A 25,201-nucleotide genomic window follows, 5' to 3' on the forward strand; every position below is an offset into this window, starting at 1 on the left:
TTTTCAATCAAGTGTGAACCCAGTCTCACTTCATTAACTGTATTTATGACTTCGTTGGTGTTGGGTGCAAGCTCTTAATTACACAAGCCATTAATCATCAAAATCACTCATTAAACAGGCTAGAGAGAAGAGGGACGAAGATACAGGAAACAATGCAGTGCAACTCAAACAGTTTTTTACATAACAGAGGAAATGCATTTATGTTTAGTTACAGTATCTGTCACTGAAGCACTGTGGGTAAAATGTGGTAATGGCTGCTTGATGTCCAAATGTCAGGGTTAGTGCAGTTACCACACATTAACCTACATTCATTTCAAGTTCGACAGAAGTGCGTTTAAGTAAATGAAAACACATTCAAATTTGCATAGATCTTTATTTTTTTTAGTAGAATCTATAATTGACATCAATTAAATAAAAAGGAAAAAACAAGAGCAAAAAAAAAAAAACCCTTAAATTACAAGAAAATTACACTGCACCATTCATATAGTACAAAAATAGGCCTTATTTTAGAGTTATGTCCCATGTAAGATAGTCATTCTTGTACATTATTCATAGGTCACAAATCTGTAAGGTACTGTGTGCAGCCACAGGCCAGGAACCTCATGAAGAGGCAGGAGGAGGTCAACAGAGTCATCTGAGGCTGCTCCACTATCTGCCCTCTCCCCCACCATCGCAAAGTGTTTCTTTTATACTTAAACAAGCATGTGCACACAGGGACGCACGCAGATCTGATTCAGCCCTTAAGTTAATGGAGATGGGATACATTCTACCTCCTCCCTCCACAGCTGCTAAACATATACAGGGTGTCGCTGCAGATCTTTAAAAAGGCAGAAGTGACAGAATGACGTCAACAAAACACTCTGAGCAAAAGTGAAAGGGTCGATGGATTGTGACAACTTGAAAGCAAAACAACGTCTTTACACGAGACAGACAGCATTAAAATGATTGTCTTTGGTTATGCCAAAGATATTGCTCCTATTAACTCCATATGACTTCATATTGATCACTTCAGACTACATCCTAAGGCAGGACTGAAGTAATATTGAGCTCCATTTGAAAATAAATCAGCGGTATAAAGAAAAGCTTCAATCATGCCCACGAGCAAGTCTTTTCTTTATAATCAAAGGAGTCGATTTGCAATGATCAAATTTTTTCTGTTACTTTCTATACTAAACACACTTCACACTTTAGTGCCAGTGAAGTGGTGGCCTTATAATTATGAGTCGCTTTCTGGCACAGTTGGAGAACTACTTTTTTTTTAAACTTTTTTTTTAGTGTGTAGTTCCATCACATTCATTCATTGAAAGGGGCGAGGTGGTGGCAAATGGTTTTCAGCAACTCCCTAATGCAGCCCGCATTCAGGATTTTCTTAAAGTTAAGCACATGAAAGCGTAGAGCTCAGAGTTCATCAGTTTAAAGTTTTCTGAGTTTTCAAGCTGTAGTGAATCCAACATCAAGCTAAGATGAATAAATCATTTTATGTGCGCCCTCGAGGAGCCGCAGAGAACCTGTCAGAACCTAAAACGCCACATTTAAGGAGAAACCACAGTCTCTCTGGAAGCAATATCATTTTTGGTGTTTTTAAGGAAAGATGCACAATGCATAATTATGACTAGACTGAGTATCAATTAGTCAGTACAAATTTGCAACAAATTGGTCAAAGTCCAACATCATAGTTCTTCTTTAAAAGCAAACTGAGTTTCCAGAGTTTAAGAAAATGCTGCTTTTGCCCATTATCTGTTGTTTACACACTTCACAGCAAGCTGAGAAGTCAATAAGATTTTGTCTGAGGCTGCAGTTATCCTATTTTTAAATTAGCATCCCCCTTAAACTAGGGCTAATCAAAGCCTAAATGGCAGTAGGCACTAATGTAAATCACACAAAGCCCTGCAGCATACACTCGTTATTCTGTGGCCACATTAGCTTTGTTCCTGTTGAGGGCATTTCTCTGCATCGATATTCACAGGCTGGTTTCCAATCCAGTTTAGTGCTTCATGGCTGAAGCTACTGTGATAAGCCAAATGTGCTACACCTGCACCAGCCATCTGAAATAAATTAAGCTCCCTGGCTCAGCGCTGTGTTTGAGAGCATACAAACCAATCTTTCTCCGTCCATTGAACATGATTTTTTGGAGTTACTGGTTTGAAACCTTTTTTGTTGGATTATCTGTTGTTTTTCAATTTTTACATACGTGCATACATACCAACGTACATACATACATAAATATATACGTACATACATATGCACATACATATACACGTACATATATCTTGCCTGGTCTGAATGAGCAAATGACCTCTGAACATACTTTTGCAATTTAAAACACATTTGCTTCTGCATATTTATGAATGATCCCTTCTATGAAGGCTTTCCAATGCAAGTGGTTAAAATGATTTGTGTGCTAGTGCACTTTCTCAATCTGTAAACAAAGAAATGGTTTGATTGTCGATGACAGTAATTTAATAAAAAGGTCTTAAACTCAGATGATGCCACCCGAGCAAAATAAAACAAAAAAAAAACAATACAATATAATTTTAGGTTGGCACTTAAATACAGGCCAACAAGAATTATGGATGATGCTTCTAACCATTCTATCTTCAACAACAGGTCTTAAAGCCCAGGTGTGACTGCACACAAATGCTGATACCAAAGGCAATAACATCCTAGGGACGAAAATTTACACAGCAGCTTTACAGTTTCAGAATTGCAATTGCTTGTTTTTCTTTTAAAACCTATATTTGATTTTATAGATGCGTATCCTCCCCGAGAAACATTTCATATCTGTCCTACATGTTATTTGACCTCTATAATCATTTAACAGCTCCTCTAACGGCATCTGAAACCTTGCTGAATGATATGAGAGGTAGATAAAAGGATGAGCAGCTGCAGTTTTGTATGCATGTCATCACCATGACAACCTCTCTCAGCAAAGCTCCACAGTTTTTGTACTGGAAATGAAAAAAATAATTTCAACATAGAAAGGAGATCAGTGGATTCAAAATGGCTACACTGGATTAAATCATGAGATGCATAATTTAGATGATAACTGGCCCAGGAGAGAAATCACTTTAAAAACAATCTTCCCTAAAGGTATGATTAAAATCTCTCAGAATAAATAGTTGCTGCAGTATCATTCAGAATATAATTAATTGGCGAGTATGCTGAAGAGATCATCTGAAATTCAGATTAGATGAAGACTGGAGGGTGAGTGCAGAGACATTGATGAGACTGTGAGACGAAGGAGGAAAGGAAACCCTCACTTCAGAGAGCAGAGAAACATCATATGCAATAAACACACACACACAAACACACACGCATCCATCAACATTTCTGTCATTATGATATGAGGCATGTGTAACATGTGTTTGTAGTGCTAATGTGCTCTGACAAAGGGAAAGCATTGATGTATTCTTGCTGTGTCTGCTTTGTCAAGAAATCAATCACAGGTAACTCAACACCTGCCAACTGCTTTAAGAAGCTCTTGTGCTCAACAGTCACAGATTGTTTTGGGTCTCATCAGCACCTCTGCTGCTTTTCTCAGCCCGGGGATGTGAGCACATCAGACGCAGAAATTAAATATCCCTGGAAGGGATTGCGCCTCAGGGCTGATCGAGTAGACTGTGATTTTGATTTAATATATTTTTAATTTAACTTATTTTTTGTGATGGCTGGGAGGTTTTGAGAGCAGGAGAATTTATAGTTTCCAAACCAGAGTCCATCCTGAATCCCAAAAGGCTGGAGGAAGCTTTGCTAGTTGTGTGACTCACAGTTTGTTCTGCCAGAGCTGCGAGACATCTTTCCAGATTGTTTGTACAACGGAAGAACAAAAGCCTCCGTCACAACTACAATAATAACTGTATGTATAATAAAGTGTCTGTATGAAAGATGCATTCTGTTTAAAGTAAATATAATTGTTCAGATCAATGACAGATGGTGACACCTGAAAGCTCTCAGTCAGCTTCATTTTTCTGACTGGTTATACATGATTATGAGCCATTAAAGTAATTTTCTTGACATATATTCTGCTTTTGATTTGTGCATATATAAAATGCACTTTAAAACGTGATTCACTGCAAGTAGATGGTGATTTTCTCAACAGAATTTTTGTTTATGTCACTAAATGACACTTCAGAGAGAATCAATGTTTCCAAATCGGTTTTCATGCCACAATTCACATTTTTTATTATCACTTAATAGTTGAAGTTGTAGTTGTGACTGGACCAGCTTTAGCCTCTCTATAAAAGAGCCTACACTGTTCAACAGATTTATACGCTCACATACACACAGACACATTCAGACATGTGCACACATACAAACGCACACACATCTGTGGTCCTCACATTCAACAATCTCTTCTGGCTACTGCACTGAGACTGATGGGAAAAGCAAAGAGGAAGAAAGCAAACAATAATCATTTGTTTACTGTAACAAAAAAGAGCTGGAGCTGGAGGGGGAAATGGACTCTGCACAGACAGACACTGTTCGTGACTGAGGGCAAGAGGAGGGAGAGAGCCAGTTTAATAGAAATGCGCCCAAGTGTGAACAGAGCAAAACTCGGGCCATCCCGAGCTCCGAGAGACAGCAGCTTCCCATCAGGTCTCCCACAGCAGAGTAGAAGACATGATCCCGAAGCAAGACTCAGGTGAGAAGCCGGTAAGCCAGACAGAAAAAAAAGGGGTGAGAAATAAAACCAAAGAGGACTGTGAAAGGACGTTTATCACAGCCCTGAATTATCAGACTACTGGTGGTGAGAGGACTTTAAAAGCAGGAGACAGAGAGGGATGAGGGGGAGGCATTAAAGAGCACTTTGTGTTTTGATAAAGGCAGTCCTCTCATTTTGGACGTCAAACTCTTCGTTTTCGGAGTCTGTATTTACCCCTTCATCCCCCCACACTGTCGGGATGCCACGGTACGAAACCACTCTGTTTCCCCCCAGGCTGAAGCTGCCCCCGATGCCACTGCCAGCCTCCAGAGATGGCAACTTGATGAGTGCGCCAGAGCGGATCTGCAGCAGCAGGAAGATGCCGGCGAAGGTGGCAATGATGGCCATGCAGCTGAGCACAGCAATGGTAATTGGCAGCCGGGAGCTGAGGTTGACCTGCAATGCAGGGTCACCGTGGCCCACCATGAAGCTGCCAGGGGACTCGCGCATGTACTGGTTGAGGTGCAGGCAGGTGCCAGAGATAGGATCCAGGGAGCTGTGTGGGAGGCAGGACAGGCAAGCCCGAGGGCTGAGGCTGCTGCAGGTCAGGCAGGGAGGTGGACAGGGCAGGCAGGCTGGGACGGAAGCTGGTGTTATAAAGTTTCCCACTGTGTAGTTGAGGGGCTGTGAGCCCACAGAGAAGCCTGCTGGACATTCTTTCACACAGCCTTGCTGGAAGAGGTAGTAGCCGGCATTGCACTCTGCAAGACAGAAAAGAACACCGAAAGTTAAATGACGAGCTGCACACATGTTTTACCTCTACATATGAGTCAGAGAACCACTGAACAGAGAACCAGGATACCTTCCGAGATGGTGCAGACAGCAAGAGCACAATTAACACAACAAAGCTTTTTTTTTTGACCTATCAGTATTTATTCATCCATGAGTTGTTTGATATTTTGAAAATATGAGACAAAGTTTCAAGGCAATTTAGCTTTCAAGTTGCTCTGTTTCATTTTGTTACTACTGCTTTTGTTTACTAAAAAATGATCACAGTAAGTTTTGAAATTTATATGCTGAGTGCAGCATGTTTAAGTCAACAGACCCATTCCATATGCAGTAGGCCCTGATGCAGACCATTGCCTGTACTGGCAATTAACAGACTGTAGGAGCTGGGGGTAACAGAGCCAACAGCTGGAGTGTCAGCCAACAAGAGGAGGAAGATTTACTGTCAACTTGTTCAAAACAATGACAACTGTGATTATGAGAACAAAGACAGTGTCAAGAACCAGATGATACATGACAATAACAACATATGAAATGATAATCAGTTCATGCTCTAATGATGCTGAATTTGTCTGAGTTGTATGTCTTCTCTGTCAGCATGTGAGTGCTGTTGACAGCCTGTAGGGGTCAGACTGTCACTGTTTCAGACATAAAATGTGGACTACACAGAGTTGTCAGAGGTGTCTTTAGACCTTGCCTATAGAAGTGCTAGGACTAGGTAGGAGATGGCAGTATGGACACTATTCAATTTTAATGAGATTATTAAAAAAGAGATCTGGAGTGAAATGTTATTTGATCCCATCAGAAGTTAGATCTTCATTTAAATGGTACCTATTATACTTTTCTTTATTTCCAGTCATACATATATTTTAAAATGTTGCATGTCTTGATGGATTTCATTATATGGTCATCTGCTCCACACACACAGCGCGTGAGTTCACTGCTCCAATCCACTAACATTAGGGTGTTTTTCCATTGTTTTGTGGGTAGTCCCGCTGAGCCATGACTTGAGTCAAGCTCCTCATGTCGTGAGGATTTTTCCATTACATAGCAAAGTAAAATAAGTCATTTACGTGTTGGAGGTGCGCAAACATCATCATCACTGTGGCTGTTTCGGTTTGTACTATTCCTGCCTGAGTTATTTCTAACTGATCCGCTGAACAAATAGCTCCAAGTATCTCCATATATTGTCTTTTCAACCAGGTTTTAGCTCTTCTAATTTAGTGAGGAACACGTTTCATCACCTGTAAATTCTTCGCAATGAAAGTCTTTTGTTATTTAATAATTTCAAACCTTTTAATTTGAAGTAGTTAGGCAGGAAATGTTGGGTTTGGTGGTAATTTAACACAACTGTGATACAGCTGCCCCAGGAAGCTTCTGGGAGGCTGGCCGATCAGAACAGAGTGGGCTCATTGGGAGTGGGGCCTTTAAGAGATAGGAGCTAAGACTGCCTGTTAGGGACAGAGGCTAAACTTAGCAGTTGTATAAAGGGCCATCATAAGATAAATAAAGACTGTTTTAAACTGTGAGACATGAAGAGCTATACTAGTGGAGTCCAAAAATAAAAATATTGAGCTGTAAATGAGAATGAAAAGACTTGTTAAACTAAGCAACCTCGTCTGCTGAAACTGTAACTTTCTGTTAGTGAAACATGACATCAGTCTTACCGATGCATATCTGCCTCAGGTCCAATGTCTTACAGCTGCCATTTCCAGGCTGAGCCTTCTCAGAGGAGCTGGAAGATACTGAGCCGGTTCCATACAGCACCAGAATGAACTGGGTCAGAGTGCCTGAGTGGAAAGATGAGATAGAGATTTTAAAAAAAAGAAAAAAGAAAAAAAAAGAAAAAGAAAATCTGAAATGAACCAGGGAGAAAGTAGGTCTGTCAGAAACAGTAAGGCTCCAGCACTCCCTAGAGTGGATTTTGTAAATGTATCCTCTTGTCAACTCTTAGATATTCTGCATTAAGTGACAGAAAATGACTCCTTGAAATGAGCAGCAATTTACAGACGGCATGATTTCACTCTGTGCCTAATAAGAGTATTATAAAGTGCACATCTCTGAAGAATCAGTTGAGTGTGGGGCCTTTTGAGAGGTTCCATTTTAGTAAATCACCTCTTACTGCTGATGGAAATGTGACTATCTTTTTTGTGAGGTTTTATTCGCTTCTGAACACACTGTTGTGGGTGGACCTATGAGTCCAAAGGCAGATGGTTGCTACCAGAATCTTTAAAGCTCACCTATTTAGCATATATCTCTTTTTTTTGTATGCACACAAACTGAAATGTAAAAGTGATTATTTTCTGAATTAAATGATTAATTGTTTTGTCTATAAAATGTCAGAAAAGTGAAATGCCAAATCAGTTTCAAGGTGACATTTGCAAATGTTTTGTTTTGACCAACAAACAGTTCAAAATCCAAAGATATTCAATTAGCAATGATATGAAACATATAAAATAAGCAGATCCTTACATTTTAGAAGAACAAGCTAATATCTGGTCATTTGTCTTAGAAACATGACTTGATTGATTAACAAATGATAAGGGAAATAAGGGCTGGTTAATTTCTTGTAGAGACTAGGGCTGACTTTTCCCTACTTCTTGTTTTTACACATTAAGTCATTGCCCCCCAGCTCTAAGTCCATCCTTAGGTAAATATTTAATCAGGCAAATGTTGAACTGTTTTCCCAAAAGACATGAACACTCAGCTGCTCAGCTGCTCAGCTGTACAGCAAAGCACAAAAGCACAGACGCTTTAGATGCAGGAGCCACCTGAACTCTATATCTTCTGGCCTGTGTATACCCTTGGAACCTAGACATGGACAGTCATTTCAAATATGGCCAAAAAAGAACCAACATTTCCCTATGAACAAGCACTTGGTGACAGCAGTAATGAAAACGGGAAGTAAACCTCAAACAGAGCAGGGCATTAGGTGGGTGGTTACCTGCCTTGACTTGGGTTGTTTGGGTTGACAGAGAAAGAGGGAGGAGAAGAGAGAGACAGATATGCAAAAACAATAATAATAATAATAATAGAAATATGACTAATACAATTATAATAATAGAGGGAGACACATAACTTACTGCTTGTTTTTAATTTCTAAAAACTCAAAATAAATGACATTTCTTTATCCAAATTGCATTTCTTTCGTTCATTTCAATAAACTTTTTTTTTTTACTTCAAATCTTTCTTCCTCATTTATTATGTTTGACTTCTGATTTCTAACGCTTCTAACACACAGTACCAAACTCTAGTTACGAACACATAAATAAACAGGCAAATCAACTAAAATGTTCTATCTTATGGACAGAGGTAGAAAGATGTTTTACCATAGTCACTGGCACCAGCCACATTCTCAATCTCCAGAGTCCATTCCCCTTTGGGGTTCTCATCCCAGGAGTGGGTGGTCATGAAAGCCCAGTCATTAAAACCCTCTGATGAGTAGTCATGCGGCCTGCGGGAAAACAGCAAGCAAGAGGGTGATCGGTTTGTGTTTATCAACTTGTATGTGTATGAGTATGTCCAGCTGTGACGTTTGTACCTGGGGTGCAGCAGTGTGGACCGTGTGCCGGCAGGACTAATGAGGTGGATAGCCAGGTTTCCCCTCCGGTTGTAAGAAAGGGTGAGTCGGGCTTGGACATGCTCTAATGAGGTCACGTGAGCGTCTGAGCCAAAGCACGCGTCCACACTCTTGTTAATCGATAAACGACTGCCAATGTTCCTGTCAAACATGAGAAAGGATGTATGAGAAGACACGTTAAGACAGCGGCATGCATTAGTCGTAGGTTGTGTGCCAGTAAAATCATTACAGACTTGTTCTGAGCTTGGAATAAGCTACAGTAGCGTCTGCTCCAGATAATTGTGCAAGTGTGACATTTAGCTCCTGGCCAGTCTGCGAGTCTATGAAGGGTGAACAGTTTGTGACCTTGAACAGGATTAGTGTCTGACAACCTGTAGCACCAGTGTCCTCTGCGGAAGTAAAGCAGACACCCGCCTCTTTTTACTCCACCCCTAAATCCGCTTAGGAGATTAAATGCGTCCACAACAATTCTGAGGAGGTGGAAGGCGTGGGGCTTTAGTGACAATGAGGTGCCCAAATTATAGACAAGATATAGTGTGATCACTTCTGTCTTGCTGTTTTAAGACACACTGCCTCAAGGTCCAGTCCAATACATTTTTCATGAAGCATTTAAAGACTATAAATTCCTTTGGCCTTGTTCAGCAGCTTAATAATGGAACCCTCTAAAAGGTTAATTTGACTCTTTGCACAATTTTAGATGCTAAAGACTCATAAATAGACTGTCCACATTATAACGATAATGCAAGCTGACAGCAAAGCAGCACCTGAACATTTGCATATGTGGGTTTATGTTACGTGTATTTTAATGTAGAGTCAGAAAACGTGAAGAGGGAATGGAAATTTATACAAATGGCTGATGAAGTAGATTAATCGTTGCCCGTTGATCACTCTGGAAAAGGTGTCTGTGATTTAAGATCTGGGAGAAGCAAAATTTGTGGGACGGCTGCACACACACACACACTCCTTGAGATCTGCCATCGATTTGGTATGTCATACTAAGATTATTACTACTTGCAGCAATGCGAGATCTTTCTGTTACCTATTTTAAACAAAGCGTGTATACTGACTTGTTTGCTTAGATACTGTAGAAGCTTAAGAGCTTTCTACAAAGACATCATGCTTTAAAGCACACTCCATTTTCCAAAGGTAAACACAAGGGTAGCCCTACCGCTAAAATTCAAAATCACTCTCTGAAATTAATGAACAAGTCTTTTGATGAATAGAATATTGCTCAAGACTTAATTTGTCATCTCACAGCTGCACAAGCTTCAATAAGTAAGTCATCGTATTCGTGGTCGTACTGTTGAATATGTAATGTATATGATATAGTGCTTTTTTTCTCTGAAATGTCTCCTATTTGGTACACTGTCATGATTCTGATGTAATCACTGGATGTAATTGACAGTGAGCAAGACACTGAGCCCCTACCTGCTTACTTATTTTTACTCTGGGTAAGTGAGTCAGCTAAACACCTAAAATGTAAATTAAATAACCTGCCTTGATTGCTGCTCCCAGATGCTTGAACCATCTGCTCTGAGCATCTCATAGCAGCAGTAAAAGAGAAAAAACCTCATAGCCAGAGAAGGAGAAGTGACAAGGAGCGCATAATGAAGAGGAGACATCAAACTGTGTTCAGACTGTGACACCAAGAAGGACGGAATAAAATGGCTGAGGAGAAATATCGAATCTTAACAGAGATGGGAACACATGTATCGGCAAATGATTCGTCTTTTAAAATGCTCTGTCTCGAGTTGGGCCAAGACACTGCAAATCACACACACACAGAACGACAAACTATTTGAACAGGCGCCCAGAGCTCAAGTTCAAGATTAAGACATGTGTCACTGCAGCAAAGCATGACTGCTCCGTTACACACGAGCATCACCTACTCCTCAGCTCTGTTATGGATGAGTTTAACTTGTGTGTCTTTTATCACTCACTGCATCTCAAACACCCAGACTTATCTCATTCATGCTGCTTAATCAGAGGCCAAGTTTATGTCAAACTTAAAATAATTTATGTAACAGCGTTTTTACTGTATATCTGTTATGGTATTCTTTGTAATAGAATATTGACAGCTGTTATTTTAACAATTATAAATGATCTTTCTTATGATGATTTATCCATTTTATTAAAAGTTATATAATTTATAATATAAATATAATGATTTGAAAGTTGTATCTTCTATGTGCCATCTTGGCCAGGACACTCTAATAAAACATAAGCTATAAATTATATACTGTAGCTCTGGTTAGTCACTTTTTTATTTCACATTAAAACTGCTGTTCTTATACCAAATACTACAAAATCAACATTTTTAGCAACATGTGTCTTGTATTCCAGCAGGGGGCGTTCCTAAAACGCACTGTCCATCTGGCTCATTGTATGTACTGCTGTCCTATCAGTAAACCAGGCAAATAATATTCTCTATCCAAATGCAAAATGGAGAGATGTAGAAATCCATGCTGGACAGATACTTGTGACAACAAACCATCTCACTAATGTGAGGAAGTATCTTGGACTAAACACCAAAGATGGAAAAATCATGGACAAATGTGAGGCTGCTTGCCAACATTGTAAAATGCGACTGCTTCACAGTAACATCTGCTTGACACACAAGTGAGGCCATAAATGTATGAACGATTCTCCCGTGTACATGTATGGCAAAAAGAAATATGAACAGAAGCTCTTCTGGTGTCCACCACAACCACTGGTGCTCTTGGGTGGTTGAAAAGACAAAGAAGAAGTTTAAAGAAGTAAAGAATATGCCATCATCCATGGGATGAAAAACAAAAGCCTTGAATAGATGGGCTAAGGCATTAAAAATACATGTATATGGGCATGCTTGCCCTCCTGGTGGTATCTCTGTTCTACCATGTAGTTTAGAATTAGGCTTTGAGGATTGCGTTTGAATGAAGATAAATTACATGTATTACTTTAAACTAGAGATGTGAAACAGTGGCAGCCCTGATATGTTCAGGTTGTTGAGGTAAATTCAGTGAGCTACTGTGTGTTGTGTGTTTGGGAGTGTGTGGGATGTACTAACCTCGGCTCACAGACCATGGAGATCAAACATTTCCGCTGCGGCCCCACACTGGTCCATGTCTTTGCCAGTGATACAATTTCACTGGCATCAAGTAGTCCATATCCATATGAATGGCTAACTGCAGAAAGAAAAGAAGAAACAGACACATGAATGCTGGACTGCTGAGGGCAACATCCTCATTCTTCCAGCTCAAACATTTCAGACAAGTTTCAAGTAAGTAACCTCACAATGCTTTCTGCACTAAAACAGTGCCTTTATCTCTAATCATAATTTGCTTTATTAAATGCATAATATAACACTGAGCCTCAAATGCATCTACAAGCTGCAGAGGGCAGAAGTGAACTTGGAAGGAGTTGATGTACCTTTGCGGCCAACCCCATTGGTTCTCCAGTCATTGGTGAGCAGGTGGGCAGGGTGAGAAGTTTGTACAACCAGATGTTGCATGTCCCTCCAGGTCAGGTTTTTACTAGAAAATGTGTATAAGCAAGCACACACAGCCACATAAAATGACACACGGTAAGCTTAAAACCAAGTGGAGGCACTTAACAGATCAAACAGACACCTCTGACAATACGTCCTGCAGTCTTAACCTGCAGGTGGACAGCTGATTAAATACACAAAACAATGAAATACTGGTCACATTCTTTCCTGAATGACAGTAAACCCTCAGTCAACATGTGTTTGAACCCAGTTTCTGCCCCTTTGCAAAATGTCATCTAAAGAAAAAACCTGAAAAAGTGTCAAGTGATTATTCTGCCTACAGCAACACAAGTTTAAAAAAAGCTGTAAAAAAAGGGTAACTGGAGGTCACTGCAGTGTTTACTTCTCTGCAGTGAATTACTGCATACATGCATCAAGATTTCTAATCATGGATTTGCATAATATAACATTATATTTAGTAACTTTTATCAATAACTTACTCATCAAATCCATTCCTAATTGCAGCCTTTTCTATCACCTCACTTAGCTTCGTCACAAGACTAATTACTAATGTTCAGGGCTGCTCTGATGTTCATGTTTATCCCTCCATTAGTGCTGCATGACTGGATAAGAATGATTAGTGCTTACATCAAATTGTGCTATTTCTATAAATGCACTGTAAAAATGTGTCAGCCAGCAGGGTTAAAAAGTAATTCATAAAAACAAGATAATCAACTAGAATTGAAGCATAAGCAGTTTAAACTTGATTTAGTACCAGAATGTTAAATTTATAATCAGGCTTCTCGCAGTCTGTGCACAAAAAGCAAGAAATGTTTTTAACCTGTTCCCACTAAATGACCAATTTACAGTTTGGAAACCACTAACTGCATGTTGGAAACTGATAAAAGTAGGACATTAATTCACATTACTCATGCCTTCTCAATATTTCTGGTGTCCATGTAGGTTCTGAGAATGACAAATCCTTCTCTAGAATAATTACTGCACAGTTAAATCATGAGTTTGTTCTGCACAAATTGTATTTTAACACTTTTCTTTTTCCTGGGATTAACTGATTTTAATCGTTAAAAGTCACGGAAATGTGCTAAGGGAGTGTTAGAACCAAGCTGTAGGAGTCAGGAGAAGTACAAGGATTTTTGAGACTCTCAGGAAAATAGTGATAAGCACTTACTTGGCCTCAAGGGCAAGAGCGATGATCCCAGCAGCCAGCGGGGCGGAGGCAGAGGTGCCTGTGTGGGAGTCTGTGCATTTAGATTTGAGGTCTGTAGTCACCTAAAAGGAAGATGAATCACGTTGGGTTTAGACAGACAGCTCTGACACAAACTGACAAAAAGGTATAAAGTATTCTTGAAACAAAGCTTAGATGTCATTTGTTACTGTTATAAAGTGGAACATAAGCTAAAGGCCAGAACCTCTAGTTTAATTTCATTACTTTGGTCCATCACCCAATATCTCAAACAGACAACGTATATGCTTGCAAGATAAAAAGTTAATTCAAAAGACAGCATGAACTCTTATCACTAAGAACTCCTTTAAGTGAGTGAAGCCCTTTATCTCTTCTGCTCCATTTCCTCTATTGTTATATCACATACATGTGTTTTCTGGAGGTAGAAAAATGGTTAAAACGGTGGGAACTTGTGACCAAAAAGTCCTCAGCATGGCTCCCTGGACCAGCTGGCCAAATCAAAGCAGGGAAAATCATATATCCCATGCTCACCCTTTCTCAACAACTACCAGTGAGACTTCTATGAACATGAAGCAAATCTCCTCAGTGACCCACAGCAGAGGACTGTGGTTGAGCTAGGCAGCTCCCAGGTGTGATTTACTACAGCCGCATGAATACAAAGAGAGATGGAAAAAGTCTGCACTCAGCAAAACTCATCTCTTGAAGGATAAAGGTTACACAACACCACCTCGTGAAAAAACCTCCAGCCACTTGATTGATATAACTACTGTATGTTCTACAAGGGGAGGTGAGTATGTATGACGGGATAAGACTCATACAAAGCTAAAATATATTAGTGTGTTCAGTTTGCTGACCTCCAGAACCTCCAAAAATCTCTTAAAAGACAAACAGAATAATAAATGGACTAGCAGAACAGATTTTAATGGTCCAATTATGCCTTTAGGAGCATAACATATCCACACACTCTATAATAAAAGAGAGGGAAAATATAAGTGTAATAAAAAACCTAAACAGGCATTAAGATATTCACTCCTGCATCACCCCGGCAGTCTAACCCTCTTCTATTCCATCTCTTCATTGTCAAGTTCATGAGTGACAGCACAATTAAATGAGTACAGCACTGAAGCATTAAGGGACCAGCCACATGTCAGGGAGATGTCATAAGCTGTCCGTCCAGTTGGCCTGGCTGCTAGACTGTATGCTAGTGAAAGAAAAGAGTTTGTGTGATTTTGTGTTTGTGACAAGAATGTTAAACGGCAACAGATTTGCCAGATGGAGTTTCAGCCGCTCTACTATTCATAATCATTTTAATGGTGCAAGACTGAATGAATGGAGGAGAAGAACAGAGAAGAATGGAGGAGAAGAACAGAGAAGACATGGCGGAGAGCCATTATATGCAGCAGGTACAGAATAAAAATGCAGATCTTAATGCATTATATGTGTGGAGCTTAAATCATTCAGTTAATTGCTTAATCGATCAACAATTATTCTGCAGTTATTTAAATAATAAATTCATCCTGGTAAGTTATTTTTAAAGCAGAAATGGCAAATATTTTCTAGCACTAGGTTCTCAAATATGAATATTTTCTGATTTCCTTTGTCTTCCATGATAGTAAGCTGAATATCTGTAAGTTTGCTGGTTGTAAGAATGCTGGTTGGACATGTTGGCTTTTTCCAGTATTTGATGACAATCTACAGATCAAATCAGTCAGTTAACTGAAGAACAAAAGACCAACAAAAAAACAAAAAACAGCTAATTTGTAGCCTGGACTTCTACTGGACTACTTTTTAGTACTACCTCCAGCCAATACAGTATATAGACACTGTGAATCAAGTCTATATATTCACATACATTCTACACAGTTTCTCATAAACATAGAAGCAGAAGTTCAGCTTGTGTCAGAAACACACCACATACAACCACAACTCACTATTTGTTTCTCATTGAGGTTCCCCGAGCTATAGGTGGTGGCGAGGGTGGAAGAGCAAGCCTCGCTGTACCAGGGGACGTTGCCGTTCTGAGTGGAGCTGCTGATGGAGAGGGTGTAGATGCTGTTGGTGTAGCCATCGCAGTTACAGCTGTCCTTCTCCCTCCCTCCGTTCCCAGAAGCCCACACAAAGATGGAGCCCAAACCACTACGACCCTGGAAAACATGGCAGTGCATTTAGACAAATGGAAGAAGACAACCACAGACCCCTGTCATTCATGCTTTGAACCACCTCCAACCAGAAGAAAAGAAAAATAACAAAAGTCATTCAGTCTTAATAGGAATCCCAATTATAGGAGGGCAAATTCATTTCAGGGCTCATTTCTAAAATGGCCCATTAAAACTCAGCATACATCACAGAAGCCAGGGTGGTCACTCGGTAAATTAAAAAGAGCTAAATATCGCATGACAGCAATGCAATACAAAAGGCACTATATGACAACAGCTCATTGTAATAAATCATCCAACCTCTCAGCCTTTGAAGTGCAATAATTTTCATCTAAGAGCTGCTTTATTGTATTGAGTGGCACCATCTATCTGCATTGATCAAACCTAGCTATGCACCACCCACTGACATCTGACAGTGCTGTCACTGCGGCAATTATCTTAGTAGTCAGTGTCAGCGGCTCCAATGAGCTTTATGGCACATGCCTTGAATCCTACTGCTCTATAACAAGAGTCCGTGTCCTCTGAATGGATGCGTTTATTCATGGAGTGCAGATGTGAGAGGCTGGGGTGTGATCCGTATGCTTATTAATCTGCTGACTTGTTCATTTTACGTACTTGTCACAGTCCCAGTGTGCCACATGCCTTAAGACAAGAGTTGCTATCAAGACTGATTACATGACGGGCTGACATTGAAGTTGCTTTGTTGTTACATGCTGATAGACTAGATAACATTTTTATACTTCTTTATGCATTTTTGTTCAGTTAGGTGTTCGTTTGTCAGTATTTTGTTGGACTTGTCAAGTAATTTTAAGCTCCAGGAAGCAGTAACTGACTGACTGAGAGATGAAGATGAGCTGGCAGTTTAAGAATCGTCCTTCAAGAAGTTTTTTTTTTTTAAGTTTAAAGAAAACTTTGCTTTCATACATAATTTCTGTCAGTGCTGCCCTCTAATCACTTTCTAAGATTTTCCTCCCTGTTGCCTTTCAGAGGACATTCCCTTCCATTCATAATTGTCAGGGTCAAAAACTGCTTTGTTCTTTCCGCTTGTGTCCTCTCATGCTTGACCAGTTCAATTACTGACTGCTGAAAGGAAGCCACACACAGGCAGTAAATAATTTCTGTCTCACACAAACACACCTCTGTAACCCCGCGCAGGAAGGCCTCTTTGGCGAGTTTGGCAGGTCCGTCGACAGTTTTGCCGTCATCCTCCGGGCCCCAGCTGGCACTGTAGATGTCAATATGTTGGGGATTCAGACTGAGAGACTGGGCCTCCACCATGTCAGTCACCTCGCCGTCTAGCATACGCACACCTGCATCCACGTTACACACACACAAACAGACCAGATGATAAAACAGGGAAGGTTTTTATTACTGTAATTTCAAAACAAGTAATAGAAAATATGAAACTGAACATCTAATGAACAGAGAGACACAAAGTGAAACTGGAGACAAGGCTGGTATTATGGGCAAAACAAAAAGGCATCTGCATTTATTTATTTGTTTATTTAAATTAAGGATTTTCTATGCAAATCTAAATGTAGAAATACATACAGTATATTGTTAATGTAAATCTAGTGTAAGTTATATTGGATGTAAATGGTCCAAAATGCACATCAGGAATACCTTAATGTCCTCCTCCACTCAAACATGTGTTTCACTTAATGTTCATTTCAGTTGGATGTTTTAGCTTCACTGTGCAGAATGATGTGTGTGCAGAGTGTGTAAATATACTGTACATACATATACATACACATACATATAGTGTCTGGAATTTATATAATATAATGAAGGAAGACGAGTAAATGTAATTTTAAGGATTGTAATGACACAATTCAACTTTTTTTGTAGAAAAACCATATTGCATACAAATTAATATTATTAGTATTTACTACACATATTAAAACATGTCTGTAGGATCTTGTCCTTCTAGTCTGCAGTTGTACTGTAGCATCTGTAGTTTAACTTGAATTTGCAACCATGTTCAACAAGAGGTGTGAGGGCAAAGCTATACTACTGTGGTGGTTTTGGATTTGCATATTTGCACACTTGTTTGCGATGCTGTTTACTGGGTGTATATTTGTACACCTCATGCAGAGGTGCAGCATGTGCTGTTGCTATTTGTTATTTGTGCATCTTCTGTGATGTTTTTATTGAGCTCCCTTCATGTAAATTAAATGCCATCTCTATTGATTTGCTTTGGTGCTTGAGCTGATTTGGAAAGAGCTGGAAATGAAACTAGATCAATTGCTTTGTGGGTGAAATACTTCATCAAGTGTAAAACAGACTTCTGAGCCAGAATATCCAGACAAAAAGATAAAAGAAAGCACTAGTTTTATTCCCTCTACGTGTCTGGATGAAAATGGTGTAACTGTCTGAGTGTAAATAGATTCAGACTTGCTCTTGTTTTAAGAGAAGTGAACATCTCATTCAAAGTTTATCTATATGGTAAATTTAAAGGGCCCCATCTTGCGGTCAGTGGATGGTGGGCATGGCGCATTTGTCTTTGTTAGTTGAATTTGTATTATGATGAACATCAACATATTTAAAAGAAGTCATAATGACGTGCCACTGTGTATCAGAATTAGTCAATTTTAGTAATGATCAATGCAACTGTCAATGTAGTCATGTGACCAATCCTGGTAAATCCGTCATCAAATTTACAATACGCCAAGGTTAAAATAGCAAAAGTGTATTTGGATACACCCTTTAGATTGTTGCCTAAAGTGATCACTGATGAGGTGCTTTACCAGGGATAACACACAAACACACAACACAATGCAAAACAATGCTGCAAACACATACAGGTTCAGGCTGTACCCGACTCAGAATCTTGTCAGTCAAATCAGGTTTGGCTGTTCAACACAAAGTTTTTTGTTTTTTTCCATATAGACTATCTGGCAATCAGAAAAACCATTGGCATGAGGTTCAGAGATGATTTTGACCATATTAATATAGCCACATGCAATCGAGTCATGGGAACATATTTTTGAGTATTTAACAATCAATAAAAGACAGCTGCATATGGTGCAAGATCTGAATTGCAGCCTCTCTGAACTGCCGACATATAACGTCAGGCTACCATACGGATTTGTCGAAATAATGAGAGAGGCAATACACATACATTTCTGTTTAAATCAAGCTATTATAACCAATTCATTTATTTCACTTTAAACATAAAAAATAATGTGTAAGTGAATTAACAAATGAAAGTTTAAAATAATTCACGGTTAATAGAACAGGTCTACTTCTTGGTCTAAATATATACTCATGATTCCCCCTATTGATAATTCCTCATTGAAATGTTATCTCTGCACATTTTTGTAAACTACTGTTATATCCTGTACTTGTAATGCACACTGACTGATAAAAAAAAAAAGAAGAAAAAAAAGAAAGACTTCAACCTGAGGAATCTCAGTCAGCTGAGTGGTCTCTAAAAGGTGATTTGACTCTTTGACTTTCAGAGGGCATTCCTAACACAGGCACTCAGTTGCTTGTCCTAACCAATTATTTCTGCTTCAAGTTCAGAAGGTTATTCTTGCAACAGATCTGCCTTTTTCTCAGCAGCATTCCTCCACAGAAGAAAAATCAAAGACACCTTAAAAACAAACTAATTTCCCTCTTTGATGCACAGCAAGTCAGATTACTCTACACTGCTCTATATGGGTTAAAGTAACCTAGCACTGGAGCTTTTTAAAGTCCTCTAAAAGCATCACCCAGTCTATGAGCTGCTAGTGTTTCCATGGCAGCTTGCACTTCTGTGAGGGGGTCATGTGATTTGCTGAGGAGACTCAAGAATCTCCAGTGCCTGTCAAATCCCCAAAAAGGGTGAGGCTGACAAAACATCAAGGTTCAGTCCTTTTTGTGTATGTGATCCAATACAGTATTATAAACATCAGTGTTAGAGGGTTGACTTATGAGAGCCTCATTAACTATCAGGTCACACTACAACTCAACACTATTTTTTTTTTAATTATATGAAAGTGTGATTAACTGATGGTTCAAAATGTAATCTTTGGTATGCTGTTTACACATTTTGCCTCTATATCAGAAAAGAGGAGGTTTCCTCTTCAATTTGTTTCATCTTTTATATAAAAAATGTCTGAACACATTTTCAAAGCAATACTTTAAATCTGGGCTAATTTGCTTTCTTACCCAGATTGAGATGAGAAGATCAATACCACTCTCATGTCTGGCCCTTAAACAAGAAGCTACAACCAGGAGGTGATTATCTTTGCATGAAGGCTGGAAGCCTGGCTCTATCAGGAGGTAAAAGCTTTGTGTTTAACAGACAGATATGAGAGTAGCATCAATCTTCTCATCTAAGTCTCAGCAATAAAGTAAATTAGCCTATTTCCCAAACGGTCCCAGTATCCTCAAAACTCAGCAGCAAGATGCAAAAAGCAGTAAGATGTAAGAAGTAAAACAAGAAAAACGGAGACACGGAAACTGATATCAACTTAAAGGGGCACATGGACTCAGTAGTGGGCACAAGTCACTTCCTTACAATGCTTTCTGACCAGATTCAGACAGTTTGAGGATGTAACATTTGGGAATAACAGCTATGAACCAGAGAGTGCAGTAATTTGGCACCTCAGGCCTTACTGCTGTTGGAAATGAGAGGTTTTTTGGGTACATTTACCCTCAACAAACTTATGAATATTGAAGGCCAGCTGATCTGTATTTGGAACTACCAAGGAGATATTTCACAGGAGAGTCTGCTAACTGGATAATGACCTACTGCAGGTGGCATGGGGGCAAGTGGGCAGATCTAGTTTAGAGGATTCACAGAAGCTTTTGTGCTGCTCCCTCGGCATTCTAACTTTCCAATACGTATTCTCTGACCACCAAAATAAATAAGGTGGCCCTGCTTCTTTGGACTACAAATGACTATTTGTGCTCCTGCCTTTTGTTTCTGATGTATCGGGGAACATTGTGTCTGTGTGGCTTCCAGCTGTTTGGGGCCATTATAGGACTTGCACAGTCTGGAGTCTTTTGTGTTTTCGCACTCTGTATGCATCTGTCAGTTTAATGCTCCCAAATATTTGTGATCTTGTGACACCGTAAAGATTCATACTTGAACTGCAAACTGCAAACCTGTTTGATTCTGAATGAAAACTGTTTTTGTAGTGCTAGGCGTGCATACAGCCAGGAGCCAAAATGAAGACAGGATGTGTTAAGAAGGCTTCACATGGAATGGGGAGGCCCACTCGCATGCTATGTGTTAATTTAGTAACTTTTATACAAGCACGGCAGGAGCCAATCAGCTACTTTGAGTGGTTAACTGGCATATTGGCTTGTTTAATTTGGTCACTACTTCAAAGTTCAACAGATATGTTTGGAGATTAAAGTTTCTCTACAGGCTGCATAGGACATTATGTGTGCAAATTAATATGCAAGTATGCCCTTCATAATTGTCTTTATTGTAAATACCGGTATACGATTGGTGAGTATTCAGTGTTTTAATATGGGTAACTTCTTAACCTGCTAGACTAGTGGCAATATTTGACTGAGCAGACTGCCAGGTTAATTTGATTGCTTTTTCTCATATCTGGAAAATGGTAGTTTGATTGTAACTGTACGTTAACATATGTTGCTGTCTTATTGTGAAAATCTATTGTTGTGGAATTGTATAAGTCAATAATCTCCTACAAGTAGTAGCTTTTAGAGCTATATGTTGGCAGTCCACTTAATTGTCTTTGAGATTAATTTTATCAGTATGTTGTTTTGATACCCTGTGGACAAAGTTTATAGGACTTAAAAGAAGTAAAGCACAGGAAACCATTTGAGTCGTGTGTATTCTGACAGATAGACCACAGTGATTACTAACTCCACAATTGATACTCACCTTCCCAACTACAACAAGACAGGATTAAAGACCACAAAAAGCGTACTTTTACCTAAGCTTCGCAGTTCTGAAAGTGTACGGGGAGAGCAAACACAGTCACACACACTGAAGGAATTTAGTTGCTGAAATTTGCTTTGAATTAAACTAGTTCTAAAACAACGATTAGAAAAGAGCCTTGAGTGTGGATAAAAGCACATGTGAACGTTTTTCATAAACTTGTGGGTGCCTCCTGCTGACCACACACAGCCAACTTATATTAGAAAAGCTGAATGCCATGTGGCGTGTTCCCACTGGCCATCTGGAATGATCATAAAGACTAGAGCTATAGCATTATTCTGACAGGATTCAAACTTGATATGGCAGCTGGAAGTAAGCAGGAGGCTACTGAGATAAGCAGAGAGTAATGAGATAGAGCACACACTGGGATAAAGGAGCTGCTTACGGTTAAAAAGGACCACACATCATTATGCTACAACTTGGATTCAACAGAACCCACATTATAGTGAAATTACAACAGCACAGGAACAATAAATAAGCAAGCACCAATGCAAAACACATGTGTATGACCATAAAAACAATTTACTTTATCCCTGATTAACCATTTAACATGGCTTCAATTTTAGAACCACTTGAAGAAAAAAACTAAAATAAAACACCATTAAATAATACATGGAGTTGTTTAAAATGCAACATTAATATAAATCAGCTTTTGTGTGTGTGTGTGTTTGTTTATATCAAAGAGCCACTGGCATCACTTCTGAAGAATGGGAACAGAAACTAGAAAAAATGTTTGTTTTTTTCCTGTAGGCAGCAGCAAAACAACAAATCAGTGTGCAAAATCCTATTTAGAACAAACAAATTAATATTTCTCAATATCTAGCCTTTGTCACACATTTTGTATCTTCCCATAAATGAGCCTCTGCTAACCTAACCCTAACCCCTAACCCCTAACCCCTAACCCTAACCCGCGTGGCACAAGTGCCTTTGGGGCGTATCCAAATCCACGTTGCTATTCTAAAGGCGGCAAAATGGTCACTGCGCCAGCAGCACGGTCTAAAAGGGATGGACTTAAGTCTCCTCATTAATCATAGGTGTGTTTTGGGCGTAACACAAGGTAAACCAATCAGAGTGTCATCTCCCATTCCCTTTAATATCCAGGAGCGCTGTCACTTTGACTTTGACTACTATAACAGCGCATTTACCCAGCAATGCGTTTCAATAATATAACATGAGTTACTTTTGCTTAAAGGAAAGTTGGCTGATGAGCTGCTAACCTCACATTTAATTCATATAAAGGAAGAATATGGAGATATAACCAACCAGTCTGATGAGTGTAGAGGTGTGCAACAGCCTGGTGTCATCAGCTGATTTAATAAACAGTGAGTGGCTGTGCGTAATGGCACTGCGCTCTGTGCAGCATCAGAGGCTACAGACTTATTAACATATCAGTCCTTTAGTATAAAATGATCTTGTTCAGTCATGTAGCAGGGTTTTAATTGTTGAAAGTATGTAAACCTGATCCATGTCATCTCCATAATATGTGTTAAATATTGTTCATAAATGGTTTTAAATCATGTTAACCTTTCATACGGTTGTTAGGATTGTCCGCAGCAGTACTCTCCAACCAAAACGGGCTCATTCTCATTTAATTTGTTATTTTTTTACAATTACTCCAATCTGATAAATATTATGAATAACTTATATGACATGTATTTCTAATATGTTGATGATACGAATTCACATTGTGGTCCTTTTATTTGTAATGTTTTGCATGTTTGTGTGCTGCTACGCGCCCGTGTGTGTGTAACAGGCACAGTATCTGCGCCTATATACCCCCCTACTGTATATAGGAGCATATTGGACTCTTGATGATGCGCCCCTTAAATAACAGTGACATATGCGCCAGTGACTTTAGACCTGTTTTTTTTTGGTCAGTAGCACAATTGCTTTCCTCTGCCACAAAATAGCAATGCGCCACCAATGCGCCTGATCACACCTCATTTAGAGACCAACACGCCCATAGGTGCACAGACTGGTGCAAGTGCATTTGCTATTTATACAACGTGGGCGCAGGGTTAGAAAATGACTTTGGCATTTACAAGACATACACACACAGAACCCTAAACCTAACTGTCAGTTTCACCATTAAATTATTATTTTTGCCATTAAAAGTGTGACTGAATAGTTTTGGGACTGCAGTTATAAGGCCTTAAAGACACCTGGCCACTTTAAGTTTGGGTTTTGTTTGTTTTTTCTGAATCCACGTTTCATTTGCTGAGCAAATTTAGATGTTGATACCACAACTGTACATGCACTGAAAGAGTGGTTAGGTCAAACATTATGCTGTTTGCTTGCATGTGGTGAGGCTTGTTCAAAAGTAAATTTTTCTCTATCTTTCTCCTCTTACCCAACCCATAAATTAAGCATTGGCTTCCTAGATGAAAAGGGTGATGGGAAATCAGTTTTAAAACAATGACAGTCAAAGAGAGTGAGCCAGGAATTAAACTAAACAGATGCTGTCAAAAAAATGTCATTGGAGCTACTTACTTAATTAAAACAAGGAGAAGGTGAAATTGAGTAGCACTCGGCATGCATGGACTGGCAGTGACAGACGCTGGGTGATGAAATTTCACTGGCCAGAGTGACACAATCAAGTATTGAGTATGTTCAAGTCACGGTTGCGACGCTCTGGGAACAGCGGGGGCCGACATCACAGCAGGGTGGGAACGAGACCCTGCCCAATGTGTGTTCTGACAATTTGACTTCACCCCCGTCTGTCACATGGCTTCAACAAAATCTTATGGTGGGCGTTTTGCCTTAGACCAACTATAATGACAGCTTTTTCAAGTCTGCAGTATGACAGTCAAACTGAGCTCCCCTTGATTTCCTTCTCTGATATCACCAGAGAGAGAACCAGTACAACCATGCCTCTAAATACATAGATTTAGTATCTGTACAATCTAATGTAATAAACCTTACCTGTATGAATCTTGTAATATTATGAATTTCAGAGGTGTTTATTTAACTCTGCTGTTATTCTGAGGATGTAACCACTAGTTGAAAGGTGTTCATAATGTTTTGTGCACATCAATTCACAGTAGATATATAAGGGAACAGAACATGAGAAGATGTGCTTTACTTGTTTAACTTGTCTACAAGCTAACATGTTGTTACTCCATGCAAAACCAATACACTTACAGAGCAGTCCAAATCACAGCTGTGATGATGCTCAGAAACATTCAGTGACATGCTGTGGCCAAGAAATGGACTGAAAATAACTGACGCTGCAGAATAAATGTGTCCGCTATTCTGGCAGTCCGAAAATAGACATGAAAGCAAGGTTGCCTCTGTGAGTTAAAATCAATCAATCAATCAATCAATCAATCACTTATTTTTATTTGACTGTACCTCCAATCTTGGCATTGTAAGCCACACCGACTCCACAGATGCCATTGTTAGCTACCGCTGCTACTTCTCCTGCACATCGTGTTCCATGCCTGCAGAGAAGGGAAAATATGAAAG

The 25,201-nt window shown here is 39.4% G+C and overlaps 1 protein-coding gene across 5 annotated transcripts in view; it reads right to left on the reverse strand.

Annotated features, from left to right (window-relative positions):
* Positions 1-353: 353 nt before the first annotated feature.
* The window catches only part of furina (furin (paired basic amino acid cleaving enzyme) a), an 80,354-nt gene continuing 55,506 nt past the window's right edge, over positions 354-25,201 (reverse strand). For all 5 annotated transcript variants that reach the window (XM_053323458.1, XM_053323492.1, XM_053323467.1 and 2 more), the window contains exons 7-16: positions 25,088-25,176; positions 16,972-17,144; positions 15,610-15,822; positions 13,664-13,764; positions 12,417-12,520; positions 12,055-12,172; positions 8,970-9,149; positions 8,758-8,882; positions 7,096-7,218; positions 354-5,403 (exon numbers count right to left, since the gene is read on the reverse strand). In XM_053323458.1, the coding sequence (XP_053179433.1) occupies positions 4,796-5,403; positions 7,096-7,218; positions 8,758-8,882; positions 8,970-9,149; positions 12,055-12,172; positions 12,417-12,520; positions 13,664-13,764; positions 15,610-15,822; positions 16,972-17,144; positions 25,088-25,176 (1,834 nt within the window). In that variant the 3' untranslated portion in view covers positions 354-4,795. The remainder of the gene's footprint in view (positions 5,404-7,095; positions 7,219-8,757; positions 8,883-8,969; positions 9,150-12,054; positions 12,173-12,416; positions 12,521-13,663; positions 13,765-15,609; positions 15,823-16,971; positions 17,145-25,087; positions 25,177-25,201) is intronic.

Source organism: Scomber japonicus, chromosome 1 (assembly GCF_027409825.1).
Source record: "Scomber japonicus isolate fScoJap1 chromosome 1, fScoJap1.pri, whole genome shotgun sequence".
Taxonomy (NCBI): Eukaryota; Metazoa; Chordata; class Actinopteri; order Scombriformes; family Scombridae; genus Scomber; species Scomber japonicus.